The sequence below is a fragment of the Neltuma alba genome, unplaced genomic scaffold, assembly GCF_004799145.2.
Source record: "Neltuma alba isolate B1F8T4 unplaced genomic scaffold, ASM479914v2 tig00002632_pilon, whole genome shotgun sequence".
Classification (NCBI taxonomy): domain Eukaryota; kingdom Viridiplantae; phylum Streptophyta; class Magnoliopsida; order Fabales; family Fabaceae; genus Neltuma; species Neltuma alba.
In genome coordinates, this window is record NW_021632944.1 from 20,350 (window position 1) to 38,067 (window position 17,718).

At 32.7% G+C, this 17,718-nt stretch overlaps 1 protein-coding gene across 1 annotated transcript; it reads left to right on the top strand.

Moving 5' to 3' along the window:
* Positions 1-12,033: 12,033 nt before the first annotated feature.
* On the top strand, positions 12,034-17,480 carry LOC114734365 (disease resistance protein SUMM2-like). The gene is made up of 3 exons (XM_028921996.1): positions 12,034-14,016; positions 16,116-17,017; positions 17,155-17,480. The coding sequence occupies exons 1-3, from the start codon at positions 12,034-12,036 to the stop codon at positions 17,189-17,191; spliced, it is 2,922 nt and encodes a 973-aa protein (XP_028777829.1). The 3' UTR covers positions 17,192-17,480.
* The last annotated feature ends 238 nt before the right edge of the window (positions 17,481-17,718 follow it).

Genomic DNA, 17,718 nt, shown 5'->3' on the forward strand with positions numbered 1-17,718 from the left:
TCGATAACTACTTTTATTTATTTAAAACCAAGTTATTTACAAGAAAATTTCCCAAATAATGCTCACAATTAATTTATATTCAAAACTCTTTTCAATCATTCAAAATCCTATTGCTAATTCTCCAAAAATCACTCAAAATATTCTTTCAAGATATTCAAAATCATAAGTTATCAGTAGATTAAGAAAACTAGTTAAGTTAGTTATTTTTAATAAATAGATATTATTTTTTTTTCCAAATATCCTTACTAGAACTGGGATTATTATAAGGATTAGTTTGAAAAAAAATTTATAAATATGAAAGACAAAGTGATTGAAATATCATATTTAAGACCAAAATAAAAATCAAATAAACTCTTATATTAAGGATTGAAAATAGTATTATTAATGCTTGGATGGGTATTAATTATGGTGGGGAATATTAATTGGGTGATGTTAGCTGCCCCTGCAAGGGGCAAATAATTAATGAAAAAAATCACAAAAAATATATTAAAAACAGAAAAATATATTATCAACAGAAAGATTATAATAGGATATTATTGCTTCTTATGATAATTATCAATTGATAAGCAATTGACAACCATTTTTGTGAACAAGTCTTTATATGTAATTTTTAATTTCTAAGTTTTTTTTTTTTTTTTTGCGAATTTCTCAAAGTATAAAGACTTAGAGTGTTTTTTTCCCCTCATGGTAAACGTTAGAATTAGAAAAAAACGGTAAAAAAAAACTGCCGAAATAAAAAAAATTACAAATAAAAACTTATGATAATATTAGTATAGATTTCGATAATAATCTTTATAAATAAGTCTTTGTGTAATTCTTTTATTTCAACTGTTTTTTTTTGTTACCATTTTCTTTTAAAATTATGCAATATAGTAAAGGGAGAATTGTAATTAGGTCTCATCTAAGGAATTAAATAAAAAAGGTCTTTTGAAATCATGAAATTATTTTAAAGTCTCAAGAAACTTTTTTGCAATAAATTTTATTTGTTTAATTACTAAATTACCCTCTCTTTTTTTAAAGTTTGCATTGACAATTGAAAGAGCAGTAATTGACAATTTAGAGTGCAAGGATTGACAACTATCACGGCTGGTTTGACAACTCATGTGTTAATATGCTCGGAAAATGTGTTGTCAAATCAGCCGTGATAGTTGTCAATCTTTGCACCCTAAATTATCAACAACTACTCTTTCATTTGTCAATGTAAATTAAAAAAAATAATTTAATAATTAAACAAATAAAACTTATTAAAAAAAATTTCGATTTCAAAATAATTTCATGATTTTAAGATATTTTTTTTATATTTAATTCTCTTAAATAAAACTTAATTACTATTTTCCTGTAATAATAAAGGGAACGGGAATCAAAAGCACATGTGGGGTAGACTGTAGAGCGTAGAGGGACATGATAGCTGGCATCCCGAAATCGTATCACCGGGACCTTTTTCAGATGCACACGCTTCTTTTTCGTTTTCTACATAACTATTCTCTTTTCTGACACTCTCCTCTCTCCCTCAGTGTTAATGAAAGAGAAAGTAGAAACGTAACACAGAACCAAACATCTTGAAGAACCACGAAGGAGATCGAAGAGCTCGAAAGAGGTGAAGGAAGGGTGATGGGATGCGATGCCATGACCAGATATGAATTTTTGTGCTGAAATAGAAGCTTGGTACGATTATTTCCTCTTCTTCCCTTTTATATCTATCTTCTTTTCCGACGGATTCAACTTTAAGCTTATGCAACATCTGGATTTGTCCTCTTATTATTAGCTGTCCTCTTCCTCTCATGACTACATAATTTTCTTTCTTAAAGAGAATAGCCTCCACCAAAAGTAGTGAACTTGGCGGTGCCTTCAGGGTTGGAATACTTTGACACCAGCCTTGTATATGCCCTGATTTGACATTTTTTGTGTTTTTGAACCTGATTGATATATACCCTTTCAAATTTTTCTTTCAGTATTTTGCGATACTTTGAAGACTCGATCAAAATAACGTTTGAATATTTGACAGTTCCCGCTACACATCACCCAGAAGCATGAATAACTGTATTAATTGGGAAAGATTGCATGAAATGTATGCCTCACTAAAATCAGCATTTTGTTTCTATTTTGGTTTTTGTTTATAATTTTCTATTTGGAAAACCATTGTTCAAATATATTCCTGCTCTTGATGCTCTTCCACGTATAGGCATGGCGATAGTGGCTGAAAATCTTACCAGAGATCTACAATCTGGTTTGGTTGGGGCTAGATATAGTCTGATCTATTTTAAGATAAGCTTTTAAATTTAAAGCCTGGCCGGATTAATTTTTTAAAATTTTTTTATTAATATATATTAAAATATATAGACTTCTGATTATATCAAGCGCATATAGGTTTTAGCAAGCTTAAAGCATATTTACGACCTTTAAGCTTTGAAAAATAAAGTCTTTTTAGATGCCTATGTTGTAAATAGGCTTTTGAAAAAGCTTCAGACCTGCCGGACTTTTCAAAGGCTTAGCACTAAGTCTTTAAAAAAGAAAAAGTTTCATGTTAGCTCAGGCCTAAACCTTTAAAAAAGAAAAAGCTTTTATAAAGGCTCAGCCCATGCTCAAGCTTTAAACTCTAATTACAGGCTTAGGCTTAGTTGACCAAAATCCACTCCTAATTAGAGATCTTATTTGACCTTGCATTTTACATTGCTCTGGTTGTTTGAATTCTTTGGAGCCAATCATAGAAGTTGTTGGAAGTGTGTCAAGTATCATAGTCTGGTGTTGCTCCTGCATGAAGTAATTAGGAAAAAAAAAAACTATAAACACTTGAGCGAATCCAAGGGGATGATTCGGGGGCTGAATTTTTGATGCAAAAATTGGATGCTCGTCAAAAAGATGTAAGAGAGATACAGTTAAAAAATTGGGATAAAGAGACGGTCTAAACACTTAAAAACTTGTTCATGTTTATATAAGTTAAAATAAAATTCTCTTCACATGTTATTTCATATTTCATATAATGATTAAAAATTTTAAAAAATTACTTTTAAGTCATTTTACATTACTGGGCATCGCATAAATGATGCGGTGCCTGATAATTTCTCCATTCACGGGATCATGCACAATCATTCACCCACAAACATTAAATTAATGGGTTTACTTTCTTTCCAACATCTGTCGGATACTTTTCTTTGTTTCTCTTGGTCTTATCCGGGGACATTGACGGAGGGAGATTCTCTCTTACCTTTATTGACATTATTTTTCATTGTGATTTAACTAAAATTTTAAGAATAAATTAAATATCTTATAAAATTATTTCAAAAGTTACTGATTACAAAATTTTTCATCTAAAAGTAGTGAGGATTCTAATGTTTTGAATAAGTACAACTTGCTTTTAGCTAATCTAACTTTTTCTAAACTATATACGTCATATTTTTAATTATGTGCAAATATTTTTGGTTTTGTATAGATTCCTCACACTTAAAAAAAAAAGGTGCATTCATAGAATTTAAATGCACTTCAGTCATTAATCAAATTGAGGTATATTTGATAATAAATTTCGCAAGAAGAGATTTTTCAACAATTTTTCCATATTATTATTATAATTTTACATAAATAAATTTAAAAGATTAAAATTTCACTCGAACAATTTAAAATTATAAGAAAATATTATTAAATTTTAATAAAATTTTACAGTTTATATTGATCAAATCATAATAGTACAAATTGATTTGTATGAAATAATAATTTTATAACATATTAAGTTTAAAGATATGAAATTATAAAATTATAGTAAAAGGAAAAGAAAAGGAAAAAAAAAAAAAAGAAAAGATGGGAAAAAAGAGACGATAGTGTCCCGAAATCACCTCTTTTTATTATCATTATCGTTGTTGTTATAATAATAATAATAATAATAATAATAATAAAAGGATAAATATTATTAAAATTAAAAGAATAATTTAGGGTTAATATAATTTTTTTGGTCCCTCAAGTTTTTCTTTATTTTGTTTTTAGTCCCTCAACTTTTTTATTTAAAATATTAGTCCCAATAACTTAATAAAAACCTGAACTGTTTTGTCTTTTTAGGAACCAAAACTTATTATTTAAAATTTGAGAGATCAAAACTTAGGAAACTAAAAATTATATTAACCCAATAATTTATAATACAGTTAGTAAGAGAACACAAATGCACAAATTCTCGTCTCTTTTTTCCTTTTCTGTTTTTGGGTTTTCTACATCACTTCTCTCTTTTCTGACTCTCTCTCCATTGATGTGGATGGGAGAGAACAATAGAAACATAACACAGAAGCAATCATTCTGAAGAACCACAAAGGACATGGCTGATTTTACGAGACGGAGGAGTGATGGACTGCGATGCCTTGACCAAATCTAGGCTTTTGTGTGTTCAGATAGAAGCTTGGTATGATTATTTCCTCTCTACCCCTTTATTGTTCTTTCTTTGTGCTTTGTGTATCTCCTTTATCTACGGATTCAACTTTAATTTAGCTTATGCAACATCCGGATTTGACAGTTTTTGTGTTTTGAACGAGCCTTATCTATTACAAAAATATAAATCTACTACAAAAATATAAATATTTGACCGGTGTTTTTCTCACACTTAACAGTTCTGAATTATCAAATATATGGGCTTATATCATTATTTGCATAGCAAATATTTGATGGTTATGAATCATTAAATAGTTGTGGGAATAGTTGACGGTTTTAACCACGAAACCATTAAGTATTGTTACCTCATTTATAGTCTTTTAGTTTCAATTACTTGACGGTTATTGAGAATAACCATCAAGTATTTGTTAAAAATACTTAAATACTTAACAGCTATTCCTAATAACCGTACTTGATGGTTGTGCTCAATAACCATCAAGTATTATTGACTTAAAAAAAAAAAAAAAGGTGGCTGCTTTTCTAGTAGCCCTTGCATTTCAAAAGCAAAAAGTAGCAACAAAGAATTAGTACTATGTATCAATCTAATCAACAAATCAGAAATACAAATTTACATTACATTTTAAGAAACCAAAAGTCATATACAATGTACCCTAAACCAAAAGGAAAATTGGACAAGAGAAAATAAAGCCAAATTGGCTAATACACTAAACCAAAACCAGAATTGGCCAATTATCAAACCACAACAAAATTGTACAAGTACCAAAACCAAAAGTGTAAGGCAGGAAAAAATATATAATAAAAAAATGACAAATACCAACACCAAAACTGTCTTCTTCACCATCTATTTTGTGCACACTGATATTACAAAGTTATTGTCAACTCTTCAACGATTTCTTCCAATTGAACAGATGAATATTATATGCAATACGTGTCAGCAAAGTGCTGTATGCAAAAAAAAAAAAAACAAAGAAATTGATGAATTTATATATAAATGTATATCTAACCTAAGTATAGATTGAATATTGAACAAATGCATGTTACCTTAATGGAGATTGTATCATGATTGCGCATGAGTATTTTCTTCATGAATTTTATCACGCAATATTCACAATCCGCCCTTGAGTCTAGTCATAGTGAGTACTATAAAGAAAGGGGAAATAACGATGATGAATACCTTCAATTTCTTCCATATAAATACAAAATCAAATGGGCCAGGGCAAGTTAAGCCTCAATTTGTCTGAAATAGCTACAAAGCTCTGAAAGTATAATAAAACTAAATATTAATGATTGTAAAAAATTATATAGAAACAAGAAATTAAATTAAATGCGATAAACACATATTCCAAATACCTGTTAAATAGTGATTGTATAAATGGTCGATTGGTCAAAACCCTATTTAAGAGAATCGAACATATGGAAAGGTGTAGTTGGTATTAATGGCAGTGTTTAACTATACTGTTACATGATTAGCAGGGAGAGCCACATTATGAATCATGGTCTATACTAGTATGTTGAACATGCGGCCTATTACAATGATGTGATCTTTAGGACTATCCGTCATATGCTGAACATTCACTTTACCCTAAACAAACATACGGAATAACACGGCAAAAATAGTTTTATATATATTTTTTCTCAATATGCATAAAAGGTTTTTGTGCTGAAATAGAAGCTTGGTACGATTATTTCCTCTTCTTCCCTTTCATACCTATCTTCTTTTTCGATGGATTCAACTTTATGCTTATGCAACATCCGGATTCTTCCTCTTATTGTTCACTGTCCTCTTCCTGTCATGACTACATAATTTTCTTTCTTAAAGAGAATAGCCTCCACCAGAAATAGTGAACTTGCCGGTGCCTTCAAGGTTGGAATACTGTGACTCCAGCCTTTTATATGCCCTGATTTGACATTTTTTGTGTTTTGAACCTTATTGATAGATACCCTTTCAAATTTTTCTTTCAATATACGGCAATACTTTGAACACTCGATTAAAATAACGTTTGAATATTTGATAGTTCCCACTACACATCACCCAGAAGCATGAATAACTGTATTAATTGGGAAAGATTGCATGAAATGTATGCCTCACTAAAATCAGCATTTTGTTTCTATTTTGGTTTGTATATGTGCTCCAGCTGGTTTTTGTTTATAATTTTCTGTTCGGAAAACCATTGTTCAAATATATTCCTGCTCTTGATGCTCTTCCACGTATGGTCTTGAAAATAAGGGTAGAAATAGGTTGGGCTCTTATCAGAAACTTACAACCTGACTTGGTTGGAGCTTGACATGACCTAGCTTGTTTAGTAAATAGGTCAAGCTTAAGGCCTATTTAGAGGCTTTTAAAGTAAACAGGCTAAGTTTTTTGAATTTAAAGGTTGGCTAAATTAATTTTTTAAAATTTATTTTATTAATATATATTAAAATACCTAGACTTCCAAGTATATCAAACGCCTTAATTTGTATAGGTTTGAGTAGACTCAATGCCTATTTATGGCTTTTAAAGCTTGAAGCATAAGGTCTTTTTGAATGCCAACATTGTTAGTAGGCCTTTGAAAAAGTTTCAGGCCTACCGGATTTTTTAAAAGCTCAAGCTTAAACCTAAAATAACAAGGCTTCTATGTAAGCAAGCCTAAAAAAACAAAAGTGTTCCTATACATGCTCAAGCTTTAAATTCTAATCACAGGCTTAGGCTTATTTGGCCAAAGCCTGATGTGTTTTCATCCTTAGTTGGATGTCATATTTGACGTTCCTTTATTTGTTTGAATTCCTTGGAGCCAATCATGGCAGTGGTTGGAACTGTGTCAAGCATCAAAAGGCTTGTATTGCTTTCTGCATGAAGTAATTAGAAAAAATTATAAACACTTGACAACATCCAAGAGAAAGATTCAGCGAAGGGTTATTGCATTAGAGGGTGTTAAAAATTATTAATTATAATAAATTTTTATAATTAAAATAACTCTTGTAAAAAAATTTGAACTTGAATTAAATTGCTTTTGAACGATAAGTTGTTTATATTTCCAAAATTTTTGGTAAACGTTATGGGTATGTTTTGAAAATAAAGGTAACACAATTCTTTTACGTTTATTTGTATCCTTCAGTATATATTATCAAATTTAACAATGAACATGAAAATTTTTTTAATGTTTATGTTCAGTTCTTGAGAGAATTTAAAACCACTTTTGGTAGTGGAATCCACAATATTTTGAATGAGAGTATCAAAATAGTCACAGTTAAAAAAAAAGAAAAAAGAAACCACTATTTCCCTCCAACTTGATGATTTTCTCGATTCATCTCCATTGCAAGAAAAAAACCCACTTTCTTATAAGATGGATTCAAATTCTTTATTTCAATCAAATTTTAGAGTATCCTCATATAATTTTTTCAAGATTTAATTATGAATTTTTTTAAATTAAATTAAAAATATGAAAATATCAAATGAATACTAATCAAAGAATTAAAATGTAAATATTTATTTTGTTGTCTTTATTTAATAATTTTCTGCAATTAAAACACTTCGGGATAGGTAATAATGGTGCTAAAATGTAAAATATGATAATTTACAAGAATATTTAATTTTTATGTATAATATTTATGCTATTAAAATATTTTCAACCATAATACTTAATATAATAACTACAACAATTAACTGGTTTTTATTAAAAAAATAAAAAATTGGCTGATCAAGAAAAATTTATAAAAAAAAATTTATTTTAAAAAAATAACTATAATGTCTACTAAAAAAAGATTGGGAATATAAACAACTTATTGTTGAAAAGCAATTCAATTTAAGCTGAAACTTTTTTGCATGAGTTATTTTAACTATAAACATTTATTATGATTAATAATCTCTAATACACTCTAATGCAATGGCCCTTTGAGATTGGGGTATTTTGGTACTTTTATCAAAAATTATATGGTGTTTCGTGAACTTTTGGTATAACTTTATAAGTATTTTTTATCCTTAACTTTTTCTACTTTAACTAGGGATATTTTGGTAATTTTATTTAAAAACTTGTGGGTCCCACAGCCAATTTTAATGGACGTTGTTGTATTTTGACGGCACTGGTATTTTTAGTCTCTTTTTAAACTTTGATTAGTAGACTTAAACCCAAAAAAAATTTATGGTGTCTGGTAAACTTTTAGTATATTTTCATGGGTATTTTTGACCATTAACCCTATTTTTTATTGTAATTAGTTTTAACAATAAATTAAATGACCCTTAACCCAGTTGTATTCAACTTGTTGAAAGTCAACTTGCATATGCGGACACATGGATTGCTCTTTTATTTAACCATAAATTGAAGTTAAAAAAAAGAAGTGGCGACCGGATGAGGATATGTATCTTGTTCATTAGAAAATTCCACACCTCTTGAATACTTTTTCAATTTTTTCTCTCAGATTTTTCTTGCTTTCTCCGCTGAAATACATCCCGTTCGGCACTGGTTTTTCATGGCCGAACAATTTCAAGATCTACGAGAGTCACATCGACGGCCATGAGGAGCTAAACATTCTTGTTCCTTAGGAGATTAACCAAAGTCTGAGTCATGGAGTTTGAAGGGAGCTTGCTTAGATCACTTCTTTAGATTTAGAAGTACACGTCTCTGTTCAGAACTTATGATTTCTAATCTTATTGGGTGAGTTTGTGTACTTCTTTATGACTGTTCAATCAGGATTTCGAATTGCTATGTGCATAGGTGCCTAATGCTCTTTGTTACAAAGTAAATTCAGTTGTGATTTTTGATTTGTTCAAATCAGACTTGTGACTGAGTTGATTAATGCGTAGCGGATATTGTTTAGTATTCATCTAGGAGTTCTAAGTGCATTTCATCATCTGAACAAACTAAATCTAAACAGGCAGTGAAGGTTAGGTGATTTTCCGAAAGAAGCTTTTCAACTTGTTGCTTTCATTTCTTATTGATAATCTGCTTCTAGTCATTTTTCTTAGCTACTCTTTGAAAAGAATTTTCACACAAGATAATTTTTCTTCAACTTAATTTTGTAAAAGCGCTCTGTTAATTGATTTTCAAGGAGTCTTAGCTCCTCAAGAGATCGACCTAGGAGTTACACAATTTACTACATATTTTCTGGAACGTAGAATTTTTGATAAGCTCCTACGACAAGAGTTCATCACACGTTCTTCAAACTCTTGCCATTCTCTTGGTAGCATAAGGCATTACACTTGGGACACTCGGTTAATGATTTATGTTCCTTCTCGAACAAAATACAATCATTAAGGCAATCATGTATCTTCTCACAACTTAGGTCGACAAAGCACAACCCATGTTTTGCATCATGCATTTTGCTTGGAAGCTTGTTTTCCTTCAGTAGCATTTGTTTCACAAGCGAAAGTAATCTACAAAGCTTGTGTCATTCCAACCATTTCTTATCTTCAATTTATACAATTTCAAAACTCCAAGCAATTTTGTGAAATCAATACAACCTTTATACAAAGGTGTCTTCGCATCACTATTCAACCTTTCAAATGTTGGCTATATCTTCAAGATAGTTTGTTTCATATGTACTGTGTTCAAATTAGATGATCCACAGCATTCACTATGCCCTCGACTACCACTACTCACATCTCGTATCTCCCTGTGCTTTGTCTAACACTTATAAGTTTGATCAATTCCATTAATAATTAAGTGGTTTTCACAAACAGATGGTAGAAGCCACTTGAGAAGGCAACACTCAACACAAAGGCAAATAATTCTACTACAATCATCTACATCTCAACTGCAAACTTAATAATATATTCTACCCCATCCCAATATTCCTTTGATAAACGATTGGTAGACATCCATTTCTTGTTCATCATCTCCAGCTAACATGAATCATTTAGAGGAAAATGTGATTAGTGACTCAAAGATAATGGGAGAATTAAACACAAATAGAAAATCAATGAGTCATAAGTGATCACATGTTACCCATCTTTAATTTTACTTCTGCTATTCAAGTTATCAACAATTAGTAATTCTAGTAATTAAAAACTAATAATTCCAATAAATTCAATCATGCGTCATTCCATTTGAAGAAAATTTCAGCATCATGACAGCTTAAAAATGAGCATTTCTCAAGCTTTATGTCCTCTGTTTGAACTATATGTGAACGTTAAAAAAATTACTGAACAACAAACCAAAAGCAGGGCAATATTAGAACTAATAACAACATTCATAAAAAATAAAGTTATTGAATTCCCAATAACATACATTCAAGTTTAATTCTTCGTACTATATAACATCCCAACTCAAATTTAATCATTTAAACCATTCTGAATATCTAAAACAATGCCATCTAAATAATTCAATCATGTGCTACTCCCTCTGGAAAAAAATTTGACAGTATAACGGCTTAAAAAAGAGCATTTACTAGGCTTTACGCCACCTGTTTGAATTATAATACCTTCGTAACATTATTAATCATCCATCCAGAACAATCCTATTGATTTTAACAAATAAAAAACAAAACTATAGACTCCACTAGTAGCAATCCCATTGATTTTAACTAGAAGAGTGCCTTAGAACCAGAACAATCTAATTAATTTAAACATGTAATACTTGGTAAAAGAACAAGAGACCCTACCAGCAGCAACAAAAAACAGATGTAGAGGGTGGAGAAGAAGGAAGAAATGGATGGGTGACAGGAAAGGAAGCAATAACTAGTAAAAGAGCAAGTAAATAATTGGTAGAAGAAGAAAGAAGAAGTGTGAACCAGGAGACTGGAGAGTGTACCCAGTTCTTGATAAGTGCTGCGTGTGGACAATGATGAGAGGCAGTGAACAACAAGCGACAACAGCGGACAGTGATGGAGAAGAACCCACGAGCTAGCAATGACAATGGACATTGACGAAGAGTGCAAAATGGTTGTGGGGTTGCCGGAATGGAGTAGTTGGAGGCTTAGGGGGGGAGCGCGAATGCAATAGAAAGTCTAAATTTAAAAAAAGAATGGTTCATATTAGGAGTTTAAAAGAAGAATACTTGACGGTTATCCTCTAAAACTGTTAAGTATTATCAACAAACACTTGACAGCTTTAAAGAACAACTGTCAAATATTTCTTTGTGAAACAATACCTGACGGTTCTAAATAAAACTATCAAGTATTTGTTGACAATACTTGATGGCTCTTAATGAACAATCGTCAAATATTGTTTCACTATTTAGTGTCTCCCCTTATTTGATAGTTTTTTCATAACCGTTATGTTTTTGACATCAAATATTTATAATTCTATAGTAGTGCTGGTCCGGACTAACTCAATGAGCCCAATTGATAAAAGCTCCTTTTTAGACTTTTCTGTCAGTATATTGCATTACTTTGGAGACTCAACTACAACAATGTTTAACTATTTAATTGTTCATGCTGTTCCTGATATTACTCTTTCACCTGCTCGCTCATACACGCATCACACAAAAGAATGAATTAGTCATATATGCATGTCACACTATGAGGAAAGGTTGCATGAAATGAGTGTCCCGCAAAAAATCACCATTTGTGTCTATTTTGGTTGTACGCGTGCTCCGGCTAGCTTTTGTTTATGATTTTCTATTTGGAAATCATATATTTGACCTTTCATTATGTTTTTAATATGTAGCTGACAGGACACACTAGCTTCAACAATATACGTTTTGCTTTTTATATTCTTCTGCTTGTTTGAATTCCTTGGAGCCAACCATGGAAGTTTTTGGATGTGTGTCAAGCACCATAGGCTTGTGTTGCTCTCTGCATGAAATAATTAGAGAAAATTATAAACACTGGAGAGCATCCAAGGGGAAGATTCAGCGGCTGAATAATTTGATGAAAAAGTTGGATGCTCGTCAACAAGATGTTGAATATGAACTAAATCAATTATGGCATCTAAAAGGGGCAGAACGAACACATGAATGTAATTTATGGTTTGAGCACGTTGATCGGGCAAGAACAGAATTTAACAGCCTCCTGGATGAAAATGGCCCCCATAGACCAAAAGGATGCTGTTTCATTTGTTCAAGAGTTAAGTTGGGGAAACTTGTTGAGAAAAAGATAGGAGATATTACCGAACTTCTAGATGATGTTCCAGATTTAGAGGATTTAATTGTTGTCCCTCGAAACAAGAGAGGTGATGTTTTGTCTGCAACACCAATGGTGGAATATGAAACACATAAACAAATCTGTATGGAGATTTGGGGATTCCTACTCGACAAAAAAACCAGAAGGATTGGTGTTTGGGGAATGGGAGGGGCAGGTAAAACAACTATCATGTCAGAGATTTATAGCCGACTATTGAAAGGAAGGAGTCAATTTAATTGCATTATTTGGGTGGAAGCATCAAAGGATCCAAAAAAGGTGCGACAAGATATAGCTTTGAGATTAAATTTGACTTTTCTGGCTTCTGATGATGAAAGAGGAAGAGCTTCAAGATTATTAGAAGCTTTTAATAGGAAGCAGCCATTTGTACTGATTCTGGATGAGGTTTGGGAACCACTCTCTATCGAAGAAGTTGGAATTCCTTTTCCAACAGCAGAGAATGGTTGTAAATTAGTTATAATAACTCGAAGCCGTACTGTGTGCAGAGACATGGAAACAGACAAGGATGTCGAAGTGAAACTTCTTTCAGAGGATGAAGCATGGAATCTCTTCAATGACAAAACTGGGAAACTTGTGCAATCAGATCCAGATGTACAACCAATTGCAATGGAAGTGGCGAAACAATGTTGTGGTTTGCCTCTAGCTATTGTTATAGTTGGGCGTGCGTTAAGAAACACAACCGATATAAGAGAGTGGGAGGATGCATTAGAACAGCTAAGAACTTCAAATATTGGTATTCACAACTTTGAAGTAGTATGTTCTCGTTTGAAGTTGAGCTATTCAAAACTAGAAGATGATGCAAGGAGGTATTGCTTTCTGTTTTGTGCTTTATACCCAAAAGGTCATCTAATTAATGAGAATGAATTGATTAATTATTGGGTATGGGAAGATTTATTGGGTGGTGGAAGCATGGCCGAGATGAAACGAAAGGGGCAAAATGTTATACGTGAGTTGATATCTGCTTGCTTGTTGGAATTAAAAATTGAGAAGGGGGTGAGATGTGTGAAATTGCACGATTTGATAAGAGATATGGCCCTCACAATCATGAGTACAAAGCCTAGATGCATTGTGAAAGCTGGCATGGGACAAGTAAAACTGCCGCCGCCTCAAGAATGGAAAGAAGATGTTCAGTGGGCATCATTGATGAGAAATGACGTGAAATATACAGGCTTCAGTCCAAGGTGTCCCAGACTCACTTCTTTACTCCTTCAATATAACTCATTTGAAAAAAATATATCGGATGACTTCTTTGACAATATGCAAGGGCTGATAGTTCTTGATCTCTCCTATAGTGGGATTAGTGCTTTGCCTATGTCTCTTTCAGATTTGAAGAATCTAAGTGCCTTGATATGTAACCAATGTTGGAATCTTGTTTATGTTCCTTCTTTAGCAAGGCTCACAAAATTGGAGTATTTAGATTTTTCACTTTCTGGATCGTTGACAGAACTTCCAGAAGGGATGGAACATTTGACCAATCTGAGACACTTGGATTTCTCCAGGTCATCCGTCCAAAACTTAGGAGCTGGAGTCTTGTCCAAATTTACTCTTCTAGAGGAGTTGTTGATTCTGGATTCGCCTATGATTCTAGTTGTTAGGATTATAGTTTTGATGATAACAAGTCAGAATTTCAGGGTTAAGTATTTTGATCGATAACGTGATCGAGCAATCAGTTATCGCTAAGGTTTCAGATAAATGATCAAGTATAAATCGGGTCTATAGTAGTCTTTTTGATCCAAGAACTATTCGATGAATAATTTATCGATAAAATGATCGATAATCGCTAGCGTAAATATCACATAAGACTTTGGGAAATTATCGATAAGCTGATCGATAATATCAGGTAAACAATCGAGTTACTGATAAGAGACCCAAATCTGAAGTGTATTTATCGATCAAGTTATCGATAAATCAGTCATCAATAACGACTTCGATAAAAGGTAACACTCTCTACATGTTCTGCACATTAGTTATGTTACAAGTTTATCGATCATATTTTCGATCATTTGTTTATCGATTACGTGCTCGAACTTTATGCTCTAACTCTCTGAATGCAGGTGATCAAATTCACTGATAGATCGATAACTTTATTGATCACAAAATTATCGATCACATGATCGATAATCAATGTCCTTATCTACTCTTACTCAGTTCTGCTACAGCTAAATTATCGATAACATTATCGATAACTTTAACTTATTTGCTTAACAAAAGTTTTCACATAACGTGATCGATAAAGAGTCTAAGAATTGACATATTCGCATTAAGTTATGGTGAACGAATGTTCGATCAAGTTATCGATCACTGGTTTTTCGATAATATGATCGATCATCCAATTCCATGAAAATCATGTTTTTCACAAAAGGTGATCGATAACCAGTTTCCTTGCCTTACAGGAATAATCTTCTCTTCATAATTTATTCGATCATTTGTTCGAATATTCATTGTTCGATTAAATGTTCGATCTTTTCAGATAGCCTGTGTTCTTCATTGAATATATATACCCATGGCTTATCGATAACATTATGCATTATATATTTATCGATAAGATGTTCGATCATCAATGACTGAAGCTTTATTTCAATAACATTTAAATTATCGATAATCTGTTCGATCAATTATGTGATCGATCACTTTTTCGATCATGCAATGATTTCCTATTTCTATGATAATTCTTAAAGTCAATGATCCAACACTTGATCGATAATTTTAGTGATCTACTTCGAAAAGTCTTCATTCTGGTTATCGATAACTTGATCTATCATCAAGTAATCGATCACTTTTTCGATCAAACTAAACCAGAATGACATTTTGTTCTTCTTACTGATAAATGATTTTGGCACAAATCCTTGAATGATAGATTAGCTTTCTATCTGTATTCAAGATTTAAGCACTCACCACAAAACTCTCATATGTTCTAAGTTTGAAATATGCAGATTAATGAAAAAACGAGTGCAACGGCTCTTCAACGGGATTACGTAGACTACGACCTACAGTGTCAGAAACTCAGACGCATTAATGGCGGAGCCGTTAAAACCAGTGAAACACGCAAACGAAGTCACAACGGCTAGAAGCCTTCCGTCTAACGGCTATTTAACAAGATCAACTATAAAAGGCGCGAAGAGGCATTAATGAAGAGATTGAATACCCGAACTACCACCTGCGATTATTTAGTTACGCATTCAATACTCTGTTTTTACGATACTATTGAGCATCAGTGATTATCATTGAATTCACTCTGTAAGAGAGCCATTCACTACTTTCTTTAAAACTTGAGAGACACTCAAGAGTGTGGACTCTTGAGAGGGGTTGTATCCTTACGGGAGTAAGGGGGAGTGATTGAGCGATTCAATTACTGTACCGAGGCACCAAGAGCCCTGTCGATCTTGGAAGATAGTAAAATACTCAGAGGTGTTCTGGGGACTGGAAGTAGGTCACGTGGATTAGACCGAACCAGTATAAATCTTGTGTCTCCTCTCTGCGGTTAAAATTCTCCTTACTCTGACTCTCTGTTTTTATTTAATACTTGCACGCTTTTAGTTTTAAGTTTTTGTAACTCACCCAATTCACCCCCCTCTTGGGTGAGATTGTTTCTAACACTAGTATCATCTAAGGATACAAGTTCTTACCCTTATGCAGTTGAAGTTGAAGAAATTGCACCCTGTCATAAGTTGTCTCTTGTGCACATGCAGCTACTTGACATTGGAGCTTATAGAAGAATTGTTAAACGTCTCCCGTTTTCTCAAATGAAGGAATTCAAGCTTGTCGTTGGGTCTCTAGACGAAGATGAAACTTCACTATTATTAGAGAGAACTAGTTTAGCAATAGATATGGGAGAGAAACATGGAGGAGGGAACCTTTCAGAAGCGGAGATCACCGAATTGATTCCGACTAATGTCATGGAGTTAGTAATTCAGAATTCTGATCGTACCATCAAACGCTTGTCTTTGCACTTAGTGGATGCAATGTGCTTGAAAACTTGCCATATAGAACGGTGTTTCCAGATGGAATGCATTCTGGAAAGTGAGGAGAACAATTTGTCACAGTTAGAGATAATGAGACTATATGATTTGCCGCGCTTGAGGATGATTTGCGGGGAAGCTGTGATACCAGGTACTCTAAAGAACCTGAAGAGTATTCATGTTGAAGGATGTGACTCACTGAAATTTCTGTTCCAAAAGCAGCTCATCCTTGAACTCAAAAGTCTTGAAGTAATTAGCGTCCTTAATTGCCCAGAAGTGGAAGAAATTATTGAAGGAGAGAGGAATACAAATGCTGAAGGCAGCAGCCATGCAGCCGAAGTGATCCTTCCAAAATTGATGACCTTGAAATTGCATTATTTAGAAAACCTGAAAAGCATATACAATGGGCACATTCAATGTGATTCTCTACGCACCATTGAAGTTGGTAGCTGCAAAGCTCTAAAGAAATTGCCTCTGGGTCTGTTCGGCATAGAGGAAGGTCAGCAAATATCACCATCAACTACTACTCTTGAACAAATATCATGTGAAACAGAGTGGTGGGAATCACTGCAGTGGGACCAACCGCAGGCTAAGCATCTCCTTCAACCATACCTTGTCCATCCTGGTGGCAGGTATGCCTCAGAGCACATATCACTTTGTTCATATGTATACTATAATAAATAAACTTATAATTTTTTATTTTTAAAATCTTTTATCCACTTGTATTTAATTTGATTGCATTATTCGCTTCTGATATGGAGACATGCAGGGACAGGTTTGCTCCAAGTAGCAGTCATACGGCGTGAAAGCAGTATTAAAATGGAGCCACAGTCATCACTTGATTTGATTCAAGTTGTGTTATTTTACAGTTAATGTTGAAGTTTGTGTAATGTTTGATATTTGGAAGCAAAACATTGTTGCTGCTTCAAAATTTATGGTGAGAGCACGGGAATTTTAAAGTTATTTCATGTTTCTTTTCCAGACTTATTGTTAACCATACGCCTTTGAAGAAGGATTTGGCGTGTTTGTCAAGTAAAGATGTGTCTATATCATTTACTATTTAGTTAACTAAATTGGTAATTGCGTAGTGAGAAACAGAGCATCACAGCTTGATCAAACAACATTGGCCTCCAATATCATGGCTTGTGAATGCTTTGGATTATGATGCTTTCTTGCTTGTAATTTCTCTTCTTCTTTTTTTTTTTCCCCTCCTTTTCTGAACCATATTTATTACTGAAGAGAAGGAACCTTTGAGTTTGCCAAAACTTGAATACGCACTCCCACACACATATTTAGGGCCTGGTCTTTTAAATTGCTTTTAATGGAGTCTGTA

Bases quoted from the DNA above. Each gene is read 5' to 3' on its own strand.
- LOC114734365 (XM_028921996.1), top strand. From the start codon at position 12,034: ATGGAAGTTTTTGGATGTGTGTCAAGCACCATAGGCTTGTGTTGCTCT. The intron at 14,017-16,115 runs GTTAGGATTATA...GTGCACATGCAG, and splicing joins ATTCGCCTATGATTCTAGTT to CTACTTGACATTGGAGCTTA. The intron at 17,018-17,154 runs GTATGCCTCAGA...GGAGACATGCAG, and splicing joins CTTGTCCATCCTGGTGGCAG to GGACAGGTTTGCTCCAAGTA.